Here is a 15,837-nt window from a genome sequence, read left to right as displayed (position 1 = left end):
GTCAGCTCAGTTCCATCTCAACTTGTTCAGATCAGCTGACTAGTTGAAGCATGCTGATCTGACTGATTCCGACATTGGCACAGCTCCAAATACCTGTTTGGATCGGCTGATTAGTTGAGGTGTGCTGATCTGACTGCCTCCGTCATCAGCATAGCTCCAAGTACTTGTTCGGATTGGCCGACTCGTTGAAGTGTACTGGTCCAGCTGACTCCGACCATTCCCATGAGATTGATCTGGATTCCTGGGGTTCGATCGATCTCATAAATCATGTGCGCTGCCAACCTGATTAATCTCATTGATCCCCGATGGTTGTCAACTCTGATCAATCTGGCGCACCCTTCATATGTTGATCTTCTGCACACCCTTCATATACTGCTCCGTTACGCGACATTATCATAACTGCCGCTGATCATTTGGCGCACTCTCTTGCGCAGGCCAGCCGTCCCTGTGACAGCCATCCATCCAGAGGAGGCAAGGAGGCAGTGCCAATGAGAGGCAGCACAAGGTGGAAGGAGAGCATAGGAGGGACAAGGAGGATGAGCAGTGTTGCAGGCAACATTGCAAGGAAGGTATATAACCATGTTCTCTGTCCTAGCAAGAGTGGATCACCATCCACTCTACACCATACACAACTAGTTATCACTTCACATAAGTATACATTAGTTTCCAGTCAGCAAAATCGCAATCAAGTAGATTGCATCCATCATATTGTGTGTGTTGTATCACCACTCACTGACATCTGAAGGTGGTTCATAGCAAACCAGTGGTCCAGATAATGATAGAACTGAAGGCAGTTGTCCACTGCAGTCCAGGGATCACCTCAAGCACTCAGTTGACACACTGGACACTCATGTCAGCACTACCAATCATATCACTCACACCAGAACTTGGTGTAGTCACAATACATCCATTGTTATTGATTGTGCCAAGCTACCTCTGGATGGAGTGTCTGCAGCAGTCAGTCAAAACCTGCAATAGCAAAACCACTACTACATCTTTGGACAAGAAAAGTAATAGAGACATCTCTACCACATATCTCAACAAGAATTGTAATACACAGGACATTACCACATATCTCGACAGGATTTGTAATAGATGTGTTCCTGTCACAGATATCAGGTTTTAGGTGTGTGACCCCTGACACATCCATCAAGAGCTCGAGAAGATGGCAAAGCCATTTGTCCCACTCCTGGTGGTGGCACAGCAAGGCAATCTGTGGCTTTAGATGATCAAAGTAAGCATTGTAATGAGCCTGAGGAGACTCAACAGAAGTCTTGTCAAGCTGGAAGCAGGCTAAGAATGCAGGCTTAAGCACCTTCCACAAGTTCTTGATGTTGTTGGGCTGGGTCTCCATCCACTTCTCAGCACAACCAACCAGGAATGAAAGGAAAAGCTTGGCAGAGTGCTCTTCATCTTGATCAGCACAGTTTTTGAATAGATAACAGTTAAAAGCTCAAACAAAATGAGTGGTGAAGACACCTTCTCCTACATTTCAGAAGACACCAACATCGACCATCTTGCAGGTTGGGTGAGCTGTTAAAGGATTGGATTGCAGGCTGAGCTTGAGTGCTGCAGATGGAGATGTGGATTGTGACATCAAGGGTGAGGTGACAGCAAGCTTGGAGGCAGATGACTTGGTGACCAGCTTGCTGAGCTGATGTTGCTGGGATTGGCAGGGTTTGTTGCTCATGCAAGCTGTCAATGATGGCAAGCAGGTGAGAAGCTGGTGGTGAGGTGCTAAGAACAAATGGTTTCAAGTTGCTGCAGTGGCTGAGTCAGTTAAGAAAGCTCTAATCAACAAGCAAATACATAAACTGTGTTCGAAATACGAAACTCAACAAAACAACATATCGGCCGGTATGTAATTATTGCTGTTGTCAGCAGAGACGCTTGGTGCGACAGTCAGCAGGAAAGAAATTTCGAGAATATTTTCAAAGTGAGCATGGCATGTCTGTTCCACAAACTGTTATATAGAGTGTTAGACAGAGTGTTGTACAGAGTGTTAGACAGAGGCCTTTGCTCTTTTCCTCCATCAGGATCGGCATTGTTTGCTTTTCTTATACGACTCGAAGCATGTCAGCTGCACCAGCTGGTCGTGTTCAGCCAGCGCTCGGTTTCAATCCGGCTTCGTACGGCTCCGTGGTTGCCGGGTCTTGTTTGCTCGAACCAAGGTCTATGCGGAGCGAAAGGCGCGATAGTATCGACCAAGACGAAAACAGTCAGCAGAGCGACGATCATGCTACTCGATACAGCCAGAGCAGTGCCACAGAGGAGGCAGAGGAGGCAGAGGAGGCAGAGGAGGATGCATCCTACACGCTTAGAGATGATGCAGCGAGCATCTTGAGCGACTTTGCTTGCATCTTTCATCCGAACGAGTACATGGCCGCACAGCAGAGGCTGGAGGAGATCGATCGAAGGAGCGAGTACAGCAGTTATGACGAGGAGCGTGCACCCATCTTGCCTGGCTCTTACGGTGCTCGGCGTTTCTCTGGAGCAGCGGTAGGCTCTGCATGGTTCAAAGCACCCACTCAAGGTGGGCATGTCAGCGGCATTTCCATCCGTCAAGCGCTTGTCGACCGCTCCACGAAACCGGGCTCGAACCTTGGTCTCGTCCTGATTGCTGTCAGCCAAGTTTGCTATTCAACCATGAACCTCTTTGTCAAGCTGCTAGACGAGCGCCAAGGTCAGCAGGACGGTCAAGGTCAAGGTGAAGCGATCGGTGCGCTTGAGATCGTTGGTGTGGAGTGCTTGATCATTTGGATCGGCTGTTTGCTTGCCATGTGCATGGCAAAGACGAAAAACATCATCCTTGGTCCGCCAGGAACTCGCCTTCTGTTGCTAGCCCGAGGCATGTTTGGTTTTGCTTCCACCTTGGCTCTGTACATCTCGCTACAGACGCTCAGCCTTTCGGATGCTACTGTGATCACCTTCCTCTCGCCGCTGGCCACGGGGTTTCTAGCATACGTGTTGTTGCATGAACCTTTTACTGTCCGCGAGAGGATCGCTGGTGTGCTTTCGCTCGCTGGTGTCACTCTGATCGCTAGACCTTCGTTCCTGTTTGGCAGCAATGCAGGACAAGGCGCACCCGAAGATGGCGATATCCAAGTTCCACCTGCCTCCCAACCTGGTTCGGCAAGCGAAGCAGGCCGGATCGTTGGCATCCTCGTCGCTCTGAGCGGTGTCGTCTTGATGGCCGGTGCTTGGGTCTGTCTGCGTGGTATTGGCAAACGTGCTTCGACCTATCACTCGATCTCGTACTTTGCTCTTTGCAGCTGGCTATCGAGCTTTGTCGCCATGTACGTGCTTAAGGAGCCTTTTGTGATTCCCTCGTCTACACTTTCGCTGCTACTGTTGCTAGGCGTCGGTCTGTTTAGCTTGCTCGCACAGGTTTTCCAGACACTCGGATTGCAGCGTGAGTCGGCAGGAAGAGCGGCTACCATGTCGTACCTGCAGATCATCTTTGCGCTTTTCTGGCAGCTAGTGCTCTTTCGATCGGTACCCGACTTGGTCTCGATTGTTGGAAGTCTCGTCATCCTCGCAAGCGGCGCCTGGGTTGCGCTGAGCAAGCAAGACGGTTCGGCTGCCATGCATTGATGCTATACTCTCAATCGCAGACACATTGAGTCATCGGCATGCGGTTCTTGTATGCACTTGTATGACAATAGCCCCCCCTCTTGCACTTACCGACCAAGGTATTCAAGTTTTCGGTCTTCAAGTTTTCCAAGGATGATGACCTTTGCGTGCGATCCTGAGGCAATCCTGCTCGAGTTGGCCATTGGGATCATCATGGGCTCGGAGGGTAAAGACGTTGATGTTGCTGTCTCTGAGAATGTTCTGGCTTTGACAGTTGACGAAATCGTCTGGTTCAGCGACTCCTTGAAAGACGCGATGGATTCTCAGCCTGACTTGAACTGTGTCTGCGCATGGCGTGGTGCTGGTTTGCAGGGATGGCGGTAGGCAAGGGCGTGGAAGAGTGAAGACGTCAGCCTGCTCGTTGAATCTGAGAATGCGCTCGACGCAGGCAAGCTTGCCTGAAAGTCGCTCCGAACAAGGCTCCATGGTGGTGTACAGGTCCAGACCGAGCGTTGGGAGCGACTTGTTGTTGCATTGCTGCCTGTTGAACTGGCAAGCGAGTTTGTCAAGAGCACATTGTTCAGCATGCGTGTTGCCCGCTAACTCTCTCGAGAATCCAGTAGCGAGGATCTCTGAGCTGGATACGGCGATAGCATCGCTAGTGGCACAGATTACGCATCCGACGCAGAAGGCCGTGTCTGTGGGTGGAGACTTGTCAGCTTGGTCGAGTGCTAACTTCATCATCGAGTAGTGTCTCGGCAGGCTACCGGCATGCTGGTTTGAGTTGCTCTTGCGCTTCTGTGCTGAGCCAAGGGTGCGGGTCAAGCAAGAGGCTCTACGAGCCTCCCACTCGCCTCTCCAAGCGCGATACTCTCCTTCAATCCCTCCATCCTTCCAGACGGCCCAACTATCTCTGATGCGAAAAGCAATGGCGATTGGATGGTCGAGTAAGATCTGTCGAATGGGCGGAGAGGGATGGAGCTCTGGAAAAATCATCTCGCCGAGTGTCGAGCATGGTCTACGTGGTTTGCTGCGATTGCCTGTCCCTGCTTGCTTGTCTCGGGACTGGATCGGCTGCAAGAGACGGTTGGCTCGTTTTGCCAACGCTGACGAGCTTTGCGATACGGCGAGTGGAGCTGGCAACCGGAGCGGCTTTCTAGCAAGGTACTCGGTAAAGTAGTAATACGCTCCTCCAAAACCAAGGCCGATAAAAGCACCAACAAAGATCTGCAGGGGCGTATGGTAGTGCAGATGGTGCCTCGAGTAGCAGGTAAGAAGCGATACCAAGGCGATCAGGAGCATTGCAAGCGCATGTTCGAGCCTTCTCATCGAATTGACCAGCGTACGAGGTTTCAGCAGCGGCGGACGGTGGAGATAAAAGTGAAGCAGGAAGAACGCAGCAAAGAAGCCGAGGAATTGCGAATGAGAGGAAGGCATTCCGTATCCTGCTCCCAGTCTATCCGTCGGGCGCGGCTGCTTGATGAGCCGCTTGAGTGCCCAATTGAGGCCTTCGCAGGCCAGCTGCCCGATCAGCGCATTGATAAAGGTAAGCTCGCGACGCAGCAGTATGATCGTCACGTACGAGCACAGTAGGAAGATGGGCGAGAGCGTGACGAGCGCCATTAGCTTTGCCAATCCATCCGAGGGGTCATCTGCCGCCGGCAAAAGAGACAGACATAAAGGCAAACTGGTGTCAGCATCACGATGGCCATTGTGCAACAGCAGAGCAGCGCAACTTACACTGAACGTGTGTGAGTGCAAGGGAAGCAAAGTTGCTCGGATCGATGGCGCTCGTACCCTTTGCCATTCTTTCTCCGCCGTGCCTCGATCCGACCGAGCGTGTGTGACGTCTTAATGCGATGGTGGTCGTGGTGGTCGTTGGTGGTCGTGGTGGCGAAAGAAAGCGAATGCTCAGCCAAGGCGAAATGAATACAAAAACGCCTTGCGGATGGCCCGTGCTCAAAGCTCGTCGGATGAATTCCAGCAAGTTGGCTGCACGTGACTTGGCGTGCGCATCTGAGCACAGACCACATGTGCCACAACCTACTCAGTCAGATGCTTTGTTTTGCTCTGTGCTGTCGCAAACCGACTCAGCCACTCAGTTTGTATATATAAGCTCCATTTCACTCCTCACTCTCTCTCTTTCCTATCACCATCTCCTCTTCTCGCAAGAGTTGCACAACACCGACCTTGCTAACCCTTCTTTTCCCACCTGATTCCTGTCATGGGCCTGACTGTGCAGGAAGCAGGAAGACCTGTCAGTTCATATGAAGGTAGCGCAGGAATCGAGGAATCGGGTGATTATGAGAATTGTAACAGAATTCAGTGAGATCTGTAGTAGGAATGGTTCTATGACAGATCTCATCGAGATCTGCACGAGTGACGTTGATATCACAATTTCTGTCAGGATCCGCAGTAAGCATGATATTATGGCAGATTTCGTGGAGATCAGTGACAAGGAGGTCTGTACGATGATTTCACATGCGAGAGGATCAAGCTCGCAAGCGAGGAGGATCGAGCACTGCCAAGATGGGGACCGAGCTCATGAAGCATGCAGACAGTTACTGCTCAGGGGCTCAGGAGATAAGTAGACAAGAGAACAGTCACTGGTTGAAGGAAGAAGAGCTGTGTGATGGGCACCAGCGAACAGGTCATGAGGAGGAGGAGCAGTGTTGATGGAGTCAACACAGCTCAGGAAGAACAGGAGTGACAAGGCTCAATGAGGAGGAGGAGTCTCATTGGAGACTCCTGTACAGACTCGATGGAGAAGGTACTCTCTGGAGAGAGAGCAGGAGCAGTGTTGCTGGCGATGCTGCAAAGAGGTATATAACCATACCTTCTTGTTGCAAATGGTCAAGTGGATCCCCATCCACTCTACACACCATATAAACTAGTTATCACTTCAGCATAAGTATACATTAGTTTTCAGTCAGCATAGTAGTAATCGATAGGTTACTCCTCATTGTAGCATGTGTGTTGTATCACTGCTCACTGATGTCCAAAGGCAGTTCATAGCAAACCAGTGGCCCAGATAAAGATAGAACCAAAGGCAGTAGTCCACTGTGGTCCAGGGATCACCTCAAGTGATAGTCAACACACTGGACACTTGTGTCAATGCCACCAACCTCATCATCAACAAGATACTCACACCAGACCTTGGTGTCATCACAAGATCACCACCAATGTATTGGTATTGATCATGCTGAGCTACCACTGGAAGGAGTGTCCACAGCAGTTAGTTGAAATCTGCAATAGCATTACTACAACTACAGATTTGAGCGAGAAAAGTGATAGAGACAGCTCTATTGCATATTTCACCGAGAATTGAAATACCACTAGTGTTGTTGCATAACTCAACAGAATTGGTAATAGTATTGGCACTACTACCAATCTCAGGTTTCAGGCATGTGACCACTGACAATTCCCTCCCTTATGTTCTGCCTGTACAACCTGCTCTTCTCTGTGCTCAATCGGACCCCTTATGGCAGGCTGGGAGCCTTTGAGCCAGCGAGCCACCTCGCTGACCTGCAATCTAACAGGACCTCCATATTGTCTTCTGCATCAACTGACTGACCTCATCTTACAGCTGTGTGGGCCAGGCTGGGATGAGTCGCTTCGCTGGGTCCTTTGCTACTAGAACACATCCTCTATTATCAGCAAACACGATGGCCATATGCTCACCAAATCCAACACCCTGGAGAAGGTGTCTATGGAATAGCACCTCTCTGGTGGCTGCTGATCCAGCAACATCTTCAGCCTTGACTTCCGAGCTATTCACACATCTCTGAATGTGTGAATTGCAAGTCACAACACTACCAAATACCTTGACAACTGAGCCCAAGGTACTCTTCTTGATGATGTGTAGTGCTGCTTGCATTGCCTCCTTGGTTGGCTTGGACATGTCTATCTCCACATAGCAGATGTTGGGCCAAACTGTGTTTGACACCCAAAGTAGTTTTCCCACCAGCACTAACCCTAGCTCTTTCCATTGGAGGTCCTCTATGACAGATTTCTGTGAGAAGTGCAGGAACATTCCCTTACATTGAATCTTCATGGGATATGCTGTAAAGATGAGTAAGAGTAGGTCTTGACTAACCACCTTGTATGCTCTGTTCAGAGGCTATGCAGCATGTCAATGGGTGAAGTTGATCTTGCTATGCTATGACAAGTGTGGAGCATCGACATCAGCAGTAGCCTGAGCATTTGTAGTGCTTGACAGTCACCCAACAATGTAATGGTGTCCAGGCTGCAATAAGGTATTGCCTGTCAGCGGTTGCGCACCTGGAACCCGAAATATATGGTAGAGATTGATTAAATCCAACCTTGGCAAAAACTGCTGTAGAAGCCTTCTATACTCCTTTTCTCTTGAATAGCTTGTAACTGAGAGTTATCATGGGTTCCGACTAACTGCTGTGGACACTCTGTCCAGAGGTAGCTCAGCACAATCAATGTCCAGATGGACTCCTTACAATACTGAACAGTGATACAGATTTGTTGTCTTGACACAAGTGTCCAGTGTGTCAACTGATTGATTGATTGATCCCTGGACCACAGTGGATGACTGCCTTTGGTATGAGATCAAGAGAGCCAGACTGCAGTATGAAGCCACCTTTGGTGTTGATAGATATCCAGACCACAGTATGTACTGCCTTTGGATGGTGTCAAGAAGTGGTGATACAACACAAGCAACTATGATAGAAGCAATGCTCTGCAATTGCAACTGTTGATGGAATACTAACTATACTTGTGTGAAAGTTATAGCTAGTAATGAGAAAGGTAAAGTGGATGAGGCTCCACTAACTTACTATGACAAGGAACATGTGTGTTTTATATAGACTTTCTCGCAGTGTCACCTGTGGCACTGCTCCTCCTCCTATTGTCTCTCCTATCGATCCTGTCTACCCTATGATGTCCCCCTTCCTTTTAGCACTGTTTCTCCTGCTCCTTGCATATGGGGAGACCTTGTACCATTTCATCCTTGATAGGGGCCACTCCCACTTCATCTGAGTGGCGAATTGCACCCTCCTTCATATCACCCATCCTCTTTGTCAAGTTCATCATCATGTAGGGCCCCTACCTCATCAGGTGGCGGCCCCTGTCATGGGCCTGAATGCTCAAGAAGCAGGAGGGTCACTGGTTCATATGGAAGGAGCACAAGTATCGAAGATCTAGTCGATACCATTAGAGAGCATGGTCGTAGTGCAGTCTCCATGGAGACCATGGACTCCTACAGACTCACATGCAAAGGAGGACCGAGCCATATGTGAGGAGGGCCAGGCACAGCCACGAGGAGGACCAAGTTCAAGGAGCAGGCACAGCCACAAAGAGGACCAAGCTCAAGGAGCATGCAGATGGTTACCACTCAGGGGCTCGAGAGACAAGAGTCAAAGGAACCATCACTGGTCAAAGGAGAAGGAGCAGTGTATAGGGAACTGGCAAGCAGGTCCTGAGGAGGAGGAGCAGTGTCGAAGGAGTCGACACCAGGTCCTGAGGAGGACGAGCAGTGTTGAAGGAGGCGACACCACTCAGGAGGCACAAGGGTGCCAAACAAGCAGGATAGCAAGGAGGAGGAGCAGTGTCAAAGGAGTCAACACAGCTCAAGAGGCACAGGGGTGCCAAGCAAGCAGGAAAGGCCCCCTGAACAGTACTCGATGAAGAAGGTACTCTCTGGAGAGAGAGCAGGAGCAGCATCACTGGTGATGCTGTGAAGAGGTATATAACCATGCTTTCTCATCATCAAAGGTCGAGTGGATCCTCATCCACTCTACACACAACCATCATAACTAGTTATCACTTCAGCATAAGTATATATTAGTTTCAGTCAGCATAGCAGCAATCTATCAAGGTTGCTCCTCATTGTAGTGTGTGTGTTGTATCACCACTACCTGACGTCCAAAGGCACCCCATAGCAGTTTAGCAGTCCAGATCAAGATAGAACCAAAGGCAGTAGTCCACTGCAGTCCGGGGATCACCTCAAGCATCAGTCAACACACTGGACACTTGTGTTGATGCCACCAACCTCATCACCAACACCATCAACCTCATTATCATCAACATTCACCAACCTTATCACCAACACCATCAACCTCATCATCATCAACACTCACACCAGACCTTGGTGTCATCACAACCTACATATTGATATTGATCATGCCGAGCTACCCCTGAATGGAGTGTCCACAGAGGTCAGCCAAAACCTACAACAGTATATACAACAAATGCCACCTGCTGTCATTGCACAACTTGATAGTTGCTGAGCAACTAGCTCGTCGAGACTGATACTGAGACAATAGCTGTTGCACAGTTTGATAGTCGCCGAGTATCTCAACAGACCGACCTGGGTTTCAGGTGCGAGACCCCTGACAGCCCCCTCCTTGTCTATTGTCCTCCTGTTGTGGGATTGGTGGAAGAAGTGTCTTTGAACCAGTTTCCATGAGATCTGTCATACAAGTGTGGTACTACTGATCCTGCCAAACTCTGTAATAAGACCTTACTTTTGCCAATCCCAACAAGTTCTGTCATAGAGCCCTCAATCCTACCAATCTCACTGAGCTCTGTTGGAACTCTCTCTTCACCTAAGCCACAATGGCTGTGCATAGTCCCTTCATATGAATCCAGTTCTTCCTGCACATTCCTCCAATCCCATGACATTGCCTACAGATGGAGTTTGAGCCGGACCGCAGTGGAGAGCACTGCCTTTGGAGGATGACTGGACCACAGTGAATACACTGCCTACAGTTGATGTTCCAAGGGTGATATGATACATGCACTTGAGATCTCTTGCCGAGATATACAATTACGATTACCTGGTTGCCGCCTGTGCCTCTAAGGTAGACGCATGGCACTGTTTGTATGGGAAAGAATCCTGTCACAGGGTTTGTGCAGAAGACCCTGGACAAACATTGGGCCTGTTGTGCACACAAATTGTGAAATCAACTGTGTCATGGGTTTTGGGTTGATTTTGCTGAAGTTGACCAGAACAAGCCCATTTGGTAGGTTTCACCAAATATGCTGTGAGAAGCTCCCTTTGGTATGTACCAGGTTGGACACTCATGGGAGAAGGATGGGAAAGTCAGAGGAGGAGTTCTCCATTGTTGAAAGAGGAAGGGACAGGCAGGAGGTGATCACATGCGAGGAAGGGAACCACACATATGGTTACCACACGGGGAGACGGTTTCACACATGTCAAAAGGATGACCGCATGGAGCAGGAGGATAGACATAGGGGCGACCGCATGGATGGGAGCAGGACAATAAGGTTGACCACATGGTGGACCAGCACATAGCTCAAGAGGGGGAGAAGCAGTGTAAAGGAGGACAATACACTCCTCAGGAGGAGCAGGAGTGGGGTTGCAGGCGACACTGTGCAAATACATATACTCTCATTTCATTATAGCATACTCACTCATTACTTATCTCAGAAGACTATATCTTAGAGCAATACAAACCTAGTTCTACAAACATGCTGCATAGCCTCTGAACAGAGTGTTCATGGCGGCCAGTTGAAATTTATCTGAAGTAAGCCTTTCTGGTTTCTTTGGTTGATCTCAACAATATCAACCAGGACCACTGAACATGGCCCAGACTGACATTTGGCTGTTGTTGGGAGTGGGAGTGGGAGCAGTAGTGGTAGCTTTGACTGTGTGAAGCTCAGTATTAGGGTTCTTGGCACAGAATCGACTGATAGCAGTCTCACCTCTGGCAGTAGTAGCACCTTTGGCGTCCATCGTCGCCTGGCTTGTCCATGCGGTATGCAGTCTGAATCATGACTTGACCACTAGCTACAAATGTTTGAACCAAGAGCTTATGATAGATCTCGATGAAACCCAACAGAGGGTGCCATTCCCACCGATCTTGCAAGGCGTGCCAGGGAAAGGAGATGGTCAAGGCAGTAAGGGTCAGGTGACTTTGAGAGGTCGCTCGCCCTCACACTAGCTCGGAGGCAAGGAGTACAAGGGACTGGAACACAGACAGGAAGCATATGGGACAAGGAGCAGGAGGAGGAAAGATTGGTAGGATTGAGGTCCTATGACAGAATTTGTCAGGCTTGGCAGGAGAGCAATCTTACTACAGAATTTGGTGGGATCAGTAGAACCATGCCTGTACAACAGATCTTGTAGGAACTGGTTAGAGGAAACCTCTATCACCAATCTTGCAGTAGAAGGACAACAGACAAGGAAGGGCTCACCACCTGATGAAGTAGGGGCCCTACACAATGATAAATGCAGCATAAGAAGATGGGTGTTGTCATCAGGGGCATGATGAAAGGGGGTGTGCTTTACCACTTGGATGAAGTGGGGGTGACCCCTATCAACAATGAAGTGACACTGGATCTGCTTGACCACAAGGAGCAGGAGAAGCAGTGCTTAAAGAAGAGTATACACCCTAAGGGAGATAGGGAAAAGGCAGTGCCAAAGGAGATCCTACACCTCTTGACAGAGCAGGAGCAGCGTTGCAGGCGACACTGCAAGGGTGTCTGTCTATATAAACATACATTCTATTCATAGGAGTCGAGTGGAACCATTACTAGCTATATCTTTACCATATCATATACTTAGTAGTTTCTGTCAACAGTTGCAATTGTCAAGACAGATGCTGTCACACCATACTTGGTGAAACTCAAGAAGTACTTTCAGACACCAATCGTGCAGCGCTACCACTGGACAGAGTGTTCACGATGGATAGTTTATGTTGGATACAAGCTTGCGAACATCTGTGTTAAACATGCAAATCTTGCCAGCTTCATTGAGGAAGGTGATTCTGCAATGTGCCATCTTAGTAAGGTCTTTCTTGGGTTGGTTATGCATTTCATGTAGTCTCCAGGACTGAGTCTTAGTGGGTTGAATGAACAATATACTGACATTATCAGTGCTGATGAGCTTGAGACTGCTTTGAAGGATTGCACAAAGGTTGTGATTGAGCTTTTGATTGAACTTTTCATCACCTGGTCTGATGATACTCAGAGGCAAGGGTGGCAAGCATACCAGGCCTTTGTGGTTAGCTTAGGTGCCTCCTTCAGGGCAGTAAGGGTGTAATATTTAAATTGGCGAGGTGAGGCGAGTGAGGCAAAGTGTCATGCCTGGGTACTGTCAGCAGTCTCGCACCTGAAACCTGGAACCTGTAGTAGAAATGCATCTATTACCAATCCTGTCAAATTATGTGATAGAGTTCATTCTATTATTGTTCCCATCAAGATCTGTCTTAGAAGGCCTCTATGACTTTTCTTGTCCAAAGATGTGATAATGTGATTGTTACTGCAGGTCTCAACTAACTGCTGTGGACACTCTGTCCAGAGGTAGCTCAGCACAATCAATAATGATGAATGTATTGTGGAGACACCAAGGTCTGGTGCAAATGAGGTTGTTGACACTGACATGAGTGTCCAGTGTGTCAACTGAGTGCTTGAAGTGATCCCTGGACCACAGTGGACAACTGCCTTCAGTTCTAGTGATTGAGAGAGCTGGACCACTGGATGAACTGCCTTTGGATGTCGATCAATGTCAATGAGTGGTGATACAACACATGTGCTACAATAGGAGCAATGTCTTACAATTGCTACTGTTTGACTAAATACTAATGTATACTTATGTGAAAGCTATAACTAGTAGTGTATGGTGTAGAGTGGATGGGGATCCACTCAATGGCTATGGTGAAGAGCAAGGTTATATAACTGTTTCTCTCAATGTCACCCTGCAACATTGTGCACCCCCTCTGGGTGTCTCTTTGGCACTGCTACTTCTCCTCCTTGTCCTTTCTATTCCTCCTTCCATCCTGCAATGCTGCTTGTCAGCATTGTGTCTCATGCTGCCTGTGGATGGACAGTCTTTGCATTGTCTCATCATTGATAGGGGTCATTGCCACCTCATCTGAGCAATAGTTCATACCCCTTTTCATCTAACCCATCTCCCACCCTTGGACTCATTTGCCAAGCAGGTCCCCTGCTTCATTGGTGGTGGACCCAGATGTCATTGCCACCCATCAATGATATCAATGTCCTTTTGCTGGTTTCAGTGAGATCTGTCATACAATCATGATGTTACTGATTCTGGCAGTTTTCATTATAAGCTCCTGCTCTTACCAATCTGAGCAAGATCTGTTGTAGGACCTCTCTACTACCAATGTCGATGGGTTTGGCTTTTGGACCCTTGCTCAGCCTGATCCAACAATTCCTGCACCACCCCTCATATGCTTCCAGATCCTCCTGCGCATTCGGTCCTATGACAGGTACTCTATTGTGTGAATACTAGCCACACGAGAATGCTCGATCGATATCTTTGTGCAAATCTTTGCTTGTATGGAAGCTAGTCCTTGCTTCCTGCAATGCATCTAGTTACTGTTGAGGAAGCATGGTCAGGTCAAGATAGCGAGCGATCGAATTGTATGTCTTCAGAAGCTAAGTACAAAGTGATGTTGTGAACTATATATGCCTCTATGTTAGTCTCTGCATGTGTGTGAATAGATGACATGGCATGTGTGGCTGCATGCTGTTACTAAGTGGGTTAGGGGATGTTGGTGGGTGGTGTTGAGTGTTGGTGGGAGTTGATGGGTGGCGACATTGGAACGAGGTTTGCGAAAATGCAAACATATGACTAAGCAGTCATGTGTTTTAATTGAAGATTGCAAGTAAAACACCGCCGATCGGAGCTACTAGCAAGCTCAACTTCATGGGTGTATAACTTCAAGAAAAATGCTTATTATTTCTATTTGTGAGTGCTACAACATGAGCATGTATATATACTTGATCATCATCCTTAACACCTGCTATGTCATAATGAACTCTTCTTTCATATGGCCCCTGTGTTGTCACTTTCTGGTTGTTGCCTCTCCCTGAGTGTTATGGTTGTATCATTTATACATCCCACATGCATGTTGATGCATGTCAATATGCAACTCTGACTCACTATTATCTAACTTGAACTCTGTGGACCCCATAATTCATGTTAGGATGCCGACGCATCTTCAACTGTTTTTACTGTTACAACATTTGACCGGGCATACAGCTTGCGCATGTAATAACCTAACACAAAGGCAGTCAGACTCTTATTTATTGTTAATTCACAAGTGGAAATTGTGAGACACAAATAAATCAATCAAACTCACTTGGCCTCGGGTTTCCACCGCTCCTTCCACAAGATCACATCTCTGCTGACACACACTCTTTCGGCACCTCCGATCGGCACCGCCACCGCCACACCACCACCACCACCACCACCACCACGACGACGACGACGACGACGACGACGACGACGAGGAGCATATCTTACTGGCAGGTGCCATGGCGAAGAAAGGAAAAAAGAGCACGAGACCGAGGGCGCAGGATAGCGAAGGGTTGGGTAGAGATATAGAGGCAAGTAGTGGTGTAGAGAGTGGCGATGTTGTGGGGAAGGATGGGTTTGATATTGCAGATGAACTTGTTGCTGTTCTTGATGCTAGAGATGCGAAGGATTGCGTAGGTGGTTCTAGTCATACTCGAGCGACGAGTATTCGCAAACTTTTCTCTGGCAGTTGCAAAAGTGACCAAGCTTGCCATGTAGATGGAGGATTGGTGGAGAAGAAAGTTAGTCGGCAACAGCAGAGGAGAGAACGTAAGGCTGCGGAAATGGCGTCGATCAAACGAGAGGTGGAAGAAGAGCTTAGAGGTCGCTCGTCGCAACCGGGTCAGGCTGAGTTGGAACGGCTTGGTATTTCATCCATGTGTTGCGCTCTGGGTTTGAGCATGTATGAAATCCAGCCTGATGGTCATTGTCTCTATGCTGCTGTTGCTGACCAACTGAATCTGCACCAGAAGGTAGATCGACCTACAGACTTCAAAGCAACTCGCCAAGCAGCTGCCAAAGAAATGCGAACCCATCCCGAACAATACAAACCCTTCATCTCTGACTCGGACGAACACATGGCTGGCATCACCACCCCCCAAACCGCCACCACCATCTCGAAAGATACGCAAGACCAGCACTTTCTCGCCTACTGCGATGCTGTCCAAAACACCGCTGTCTGGGGTGGCCAACCTGAAATCCTCGCACTCTCACGTGCCTTCCGAACACCGATCCACATTGTACAGGCTGGCCTACCCGTCTTGAAGGTCGGCCAGGAGGAGTTCGAGAATGACACCAAGCCTTTGTTCATTTCCTACCACCGAAAGATGTATGGATTGGGCGAGCATTATAATTCCCTCCGACCACAGCTGTCCTAGGCTCGGAGGAGGAGGAGAAGAGCAATACACACGTTGGCCTGCTAAGCACAGCAGGCACAGCAGGCACAGCAG

The 15,837-nt window shown here is 48.7% G+C and overlaps 4 protein-coding genes across 4 annotated transcripts; 2 read left to right on the top strand and 2 right to left on the bottom strand.

Annotated features, from left to right (window-relative positions):
- Positions 1–2,073: 2,073 nt before the first annotated feature.
- Positions 2,074–3,594, top strand: UHO2_07228 (uncharacterized protein; the record flags this gene model as incomplete). Its single annotated transcript, XM_041555044.1, has 1 exon — positions 2,074–3,594. One exon carries the CDS (start codon positions 2,074–2,076, stop codon positions 3,592–3,594), a length of 1,521 nt encoding a protein of 506 aa, XP_041410978.1.
- A 117-nt stretch (positions 3,595–3,711) lies between these two features.
- Positions 3,712–5,380, bottom strand: UHO2_07227 (related to CAX4 - required for full levels of dolichol-linked oligosaccharides; the record flags this gene model as incomplete). The annotated part of the gene is made up of 2 exons (XM_041555043.1): positions 3,712–5,225; positions 5,314–5,380. The coding sequence occupies 2 exons, from the start codon at positions 5,378–5,380 to the stop codon at positions 3,712–3,714; spliced, it is 1,581 nt and encodes a 526-aa protein (XP_041410977.1).
- Positions 5,381–10,645: 5,265 nt separating this feature from the next.
- UHO2_07226 (uncharacterized protein) lies at positions 10,646–11,299 on the bottom strand (the record flags this gene model as incomplete). Its single annotated transcript, XM_041555042.1, has 2 exons — positions 10,646–10,934; positions 11,163–11,299. The coding sequence occupies 2 exons, from the start codon at positions 11,297–11,299 to the stop codon at positions 10,646–10,648; spliced, it is 426 nt and encodes a 141-aa protein (XP_041410976.1).
- A 3,548-nt stretch (positions 11,300–14,847) lies between these two features.
- UHO2_07225 (uncharacterized protein) lies at positions 14,848–15,765 on the top strand (the record flags this gene model as incomplete). Its single annotated transcript, XM_041555041.1, has 1 exon — positions 14,848–15,765. One exon carries the CDS (start codon positions 14,848–14,850, stop codon positions 15,763–15,765), a length of 918 nt encoding a protein of 305 aa, XP_041410975.1.
- Between the last annotated feature and the right edge of the window lie 72 nt (positions 15,766–15,837).

This window comes from Ustilago hordei (genome assembly GCF_900519145.1).
Source record: "Ustilago hordei strain Uho2 genome assembly, contig: UHO2_contig_25, whole genome shotgun sequence".
NCBI classification, from domain to species: Eukaryota; Fungi; Basidiomycota; class Ustilaginomycetes; order Ustilaginales; family Ustilaginaceae; genus Ustilago; species Ustilago hordei.
The sequence above is the reverse complement of the archived record's forward strand: the minus strand, read 5'-3'. Positions and strand labels throughout refer to the sequence as shown.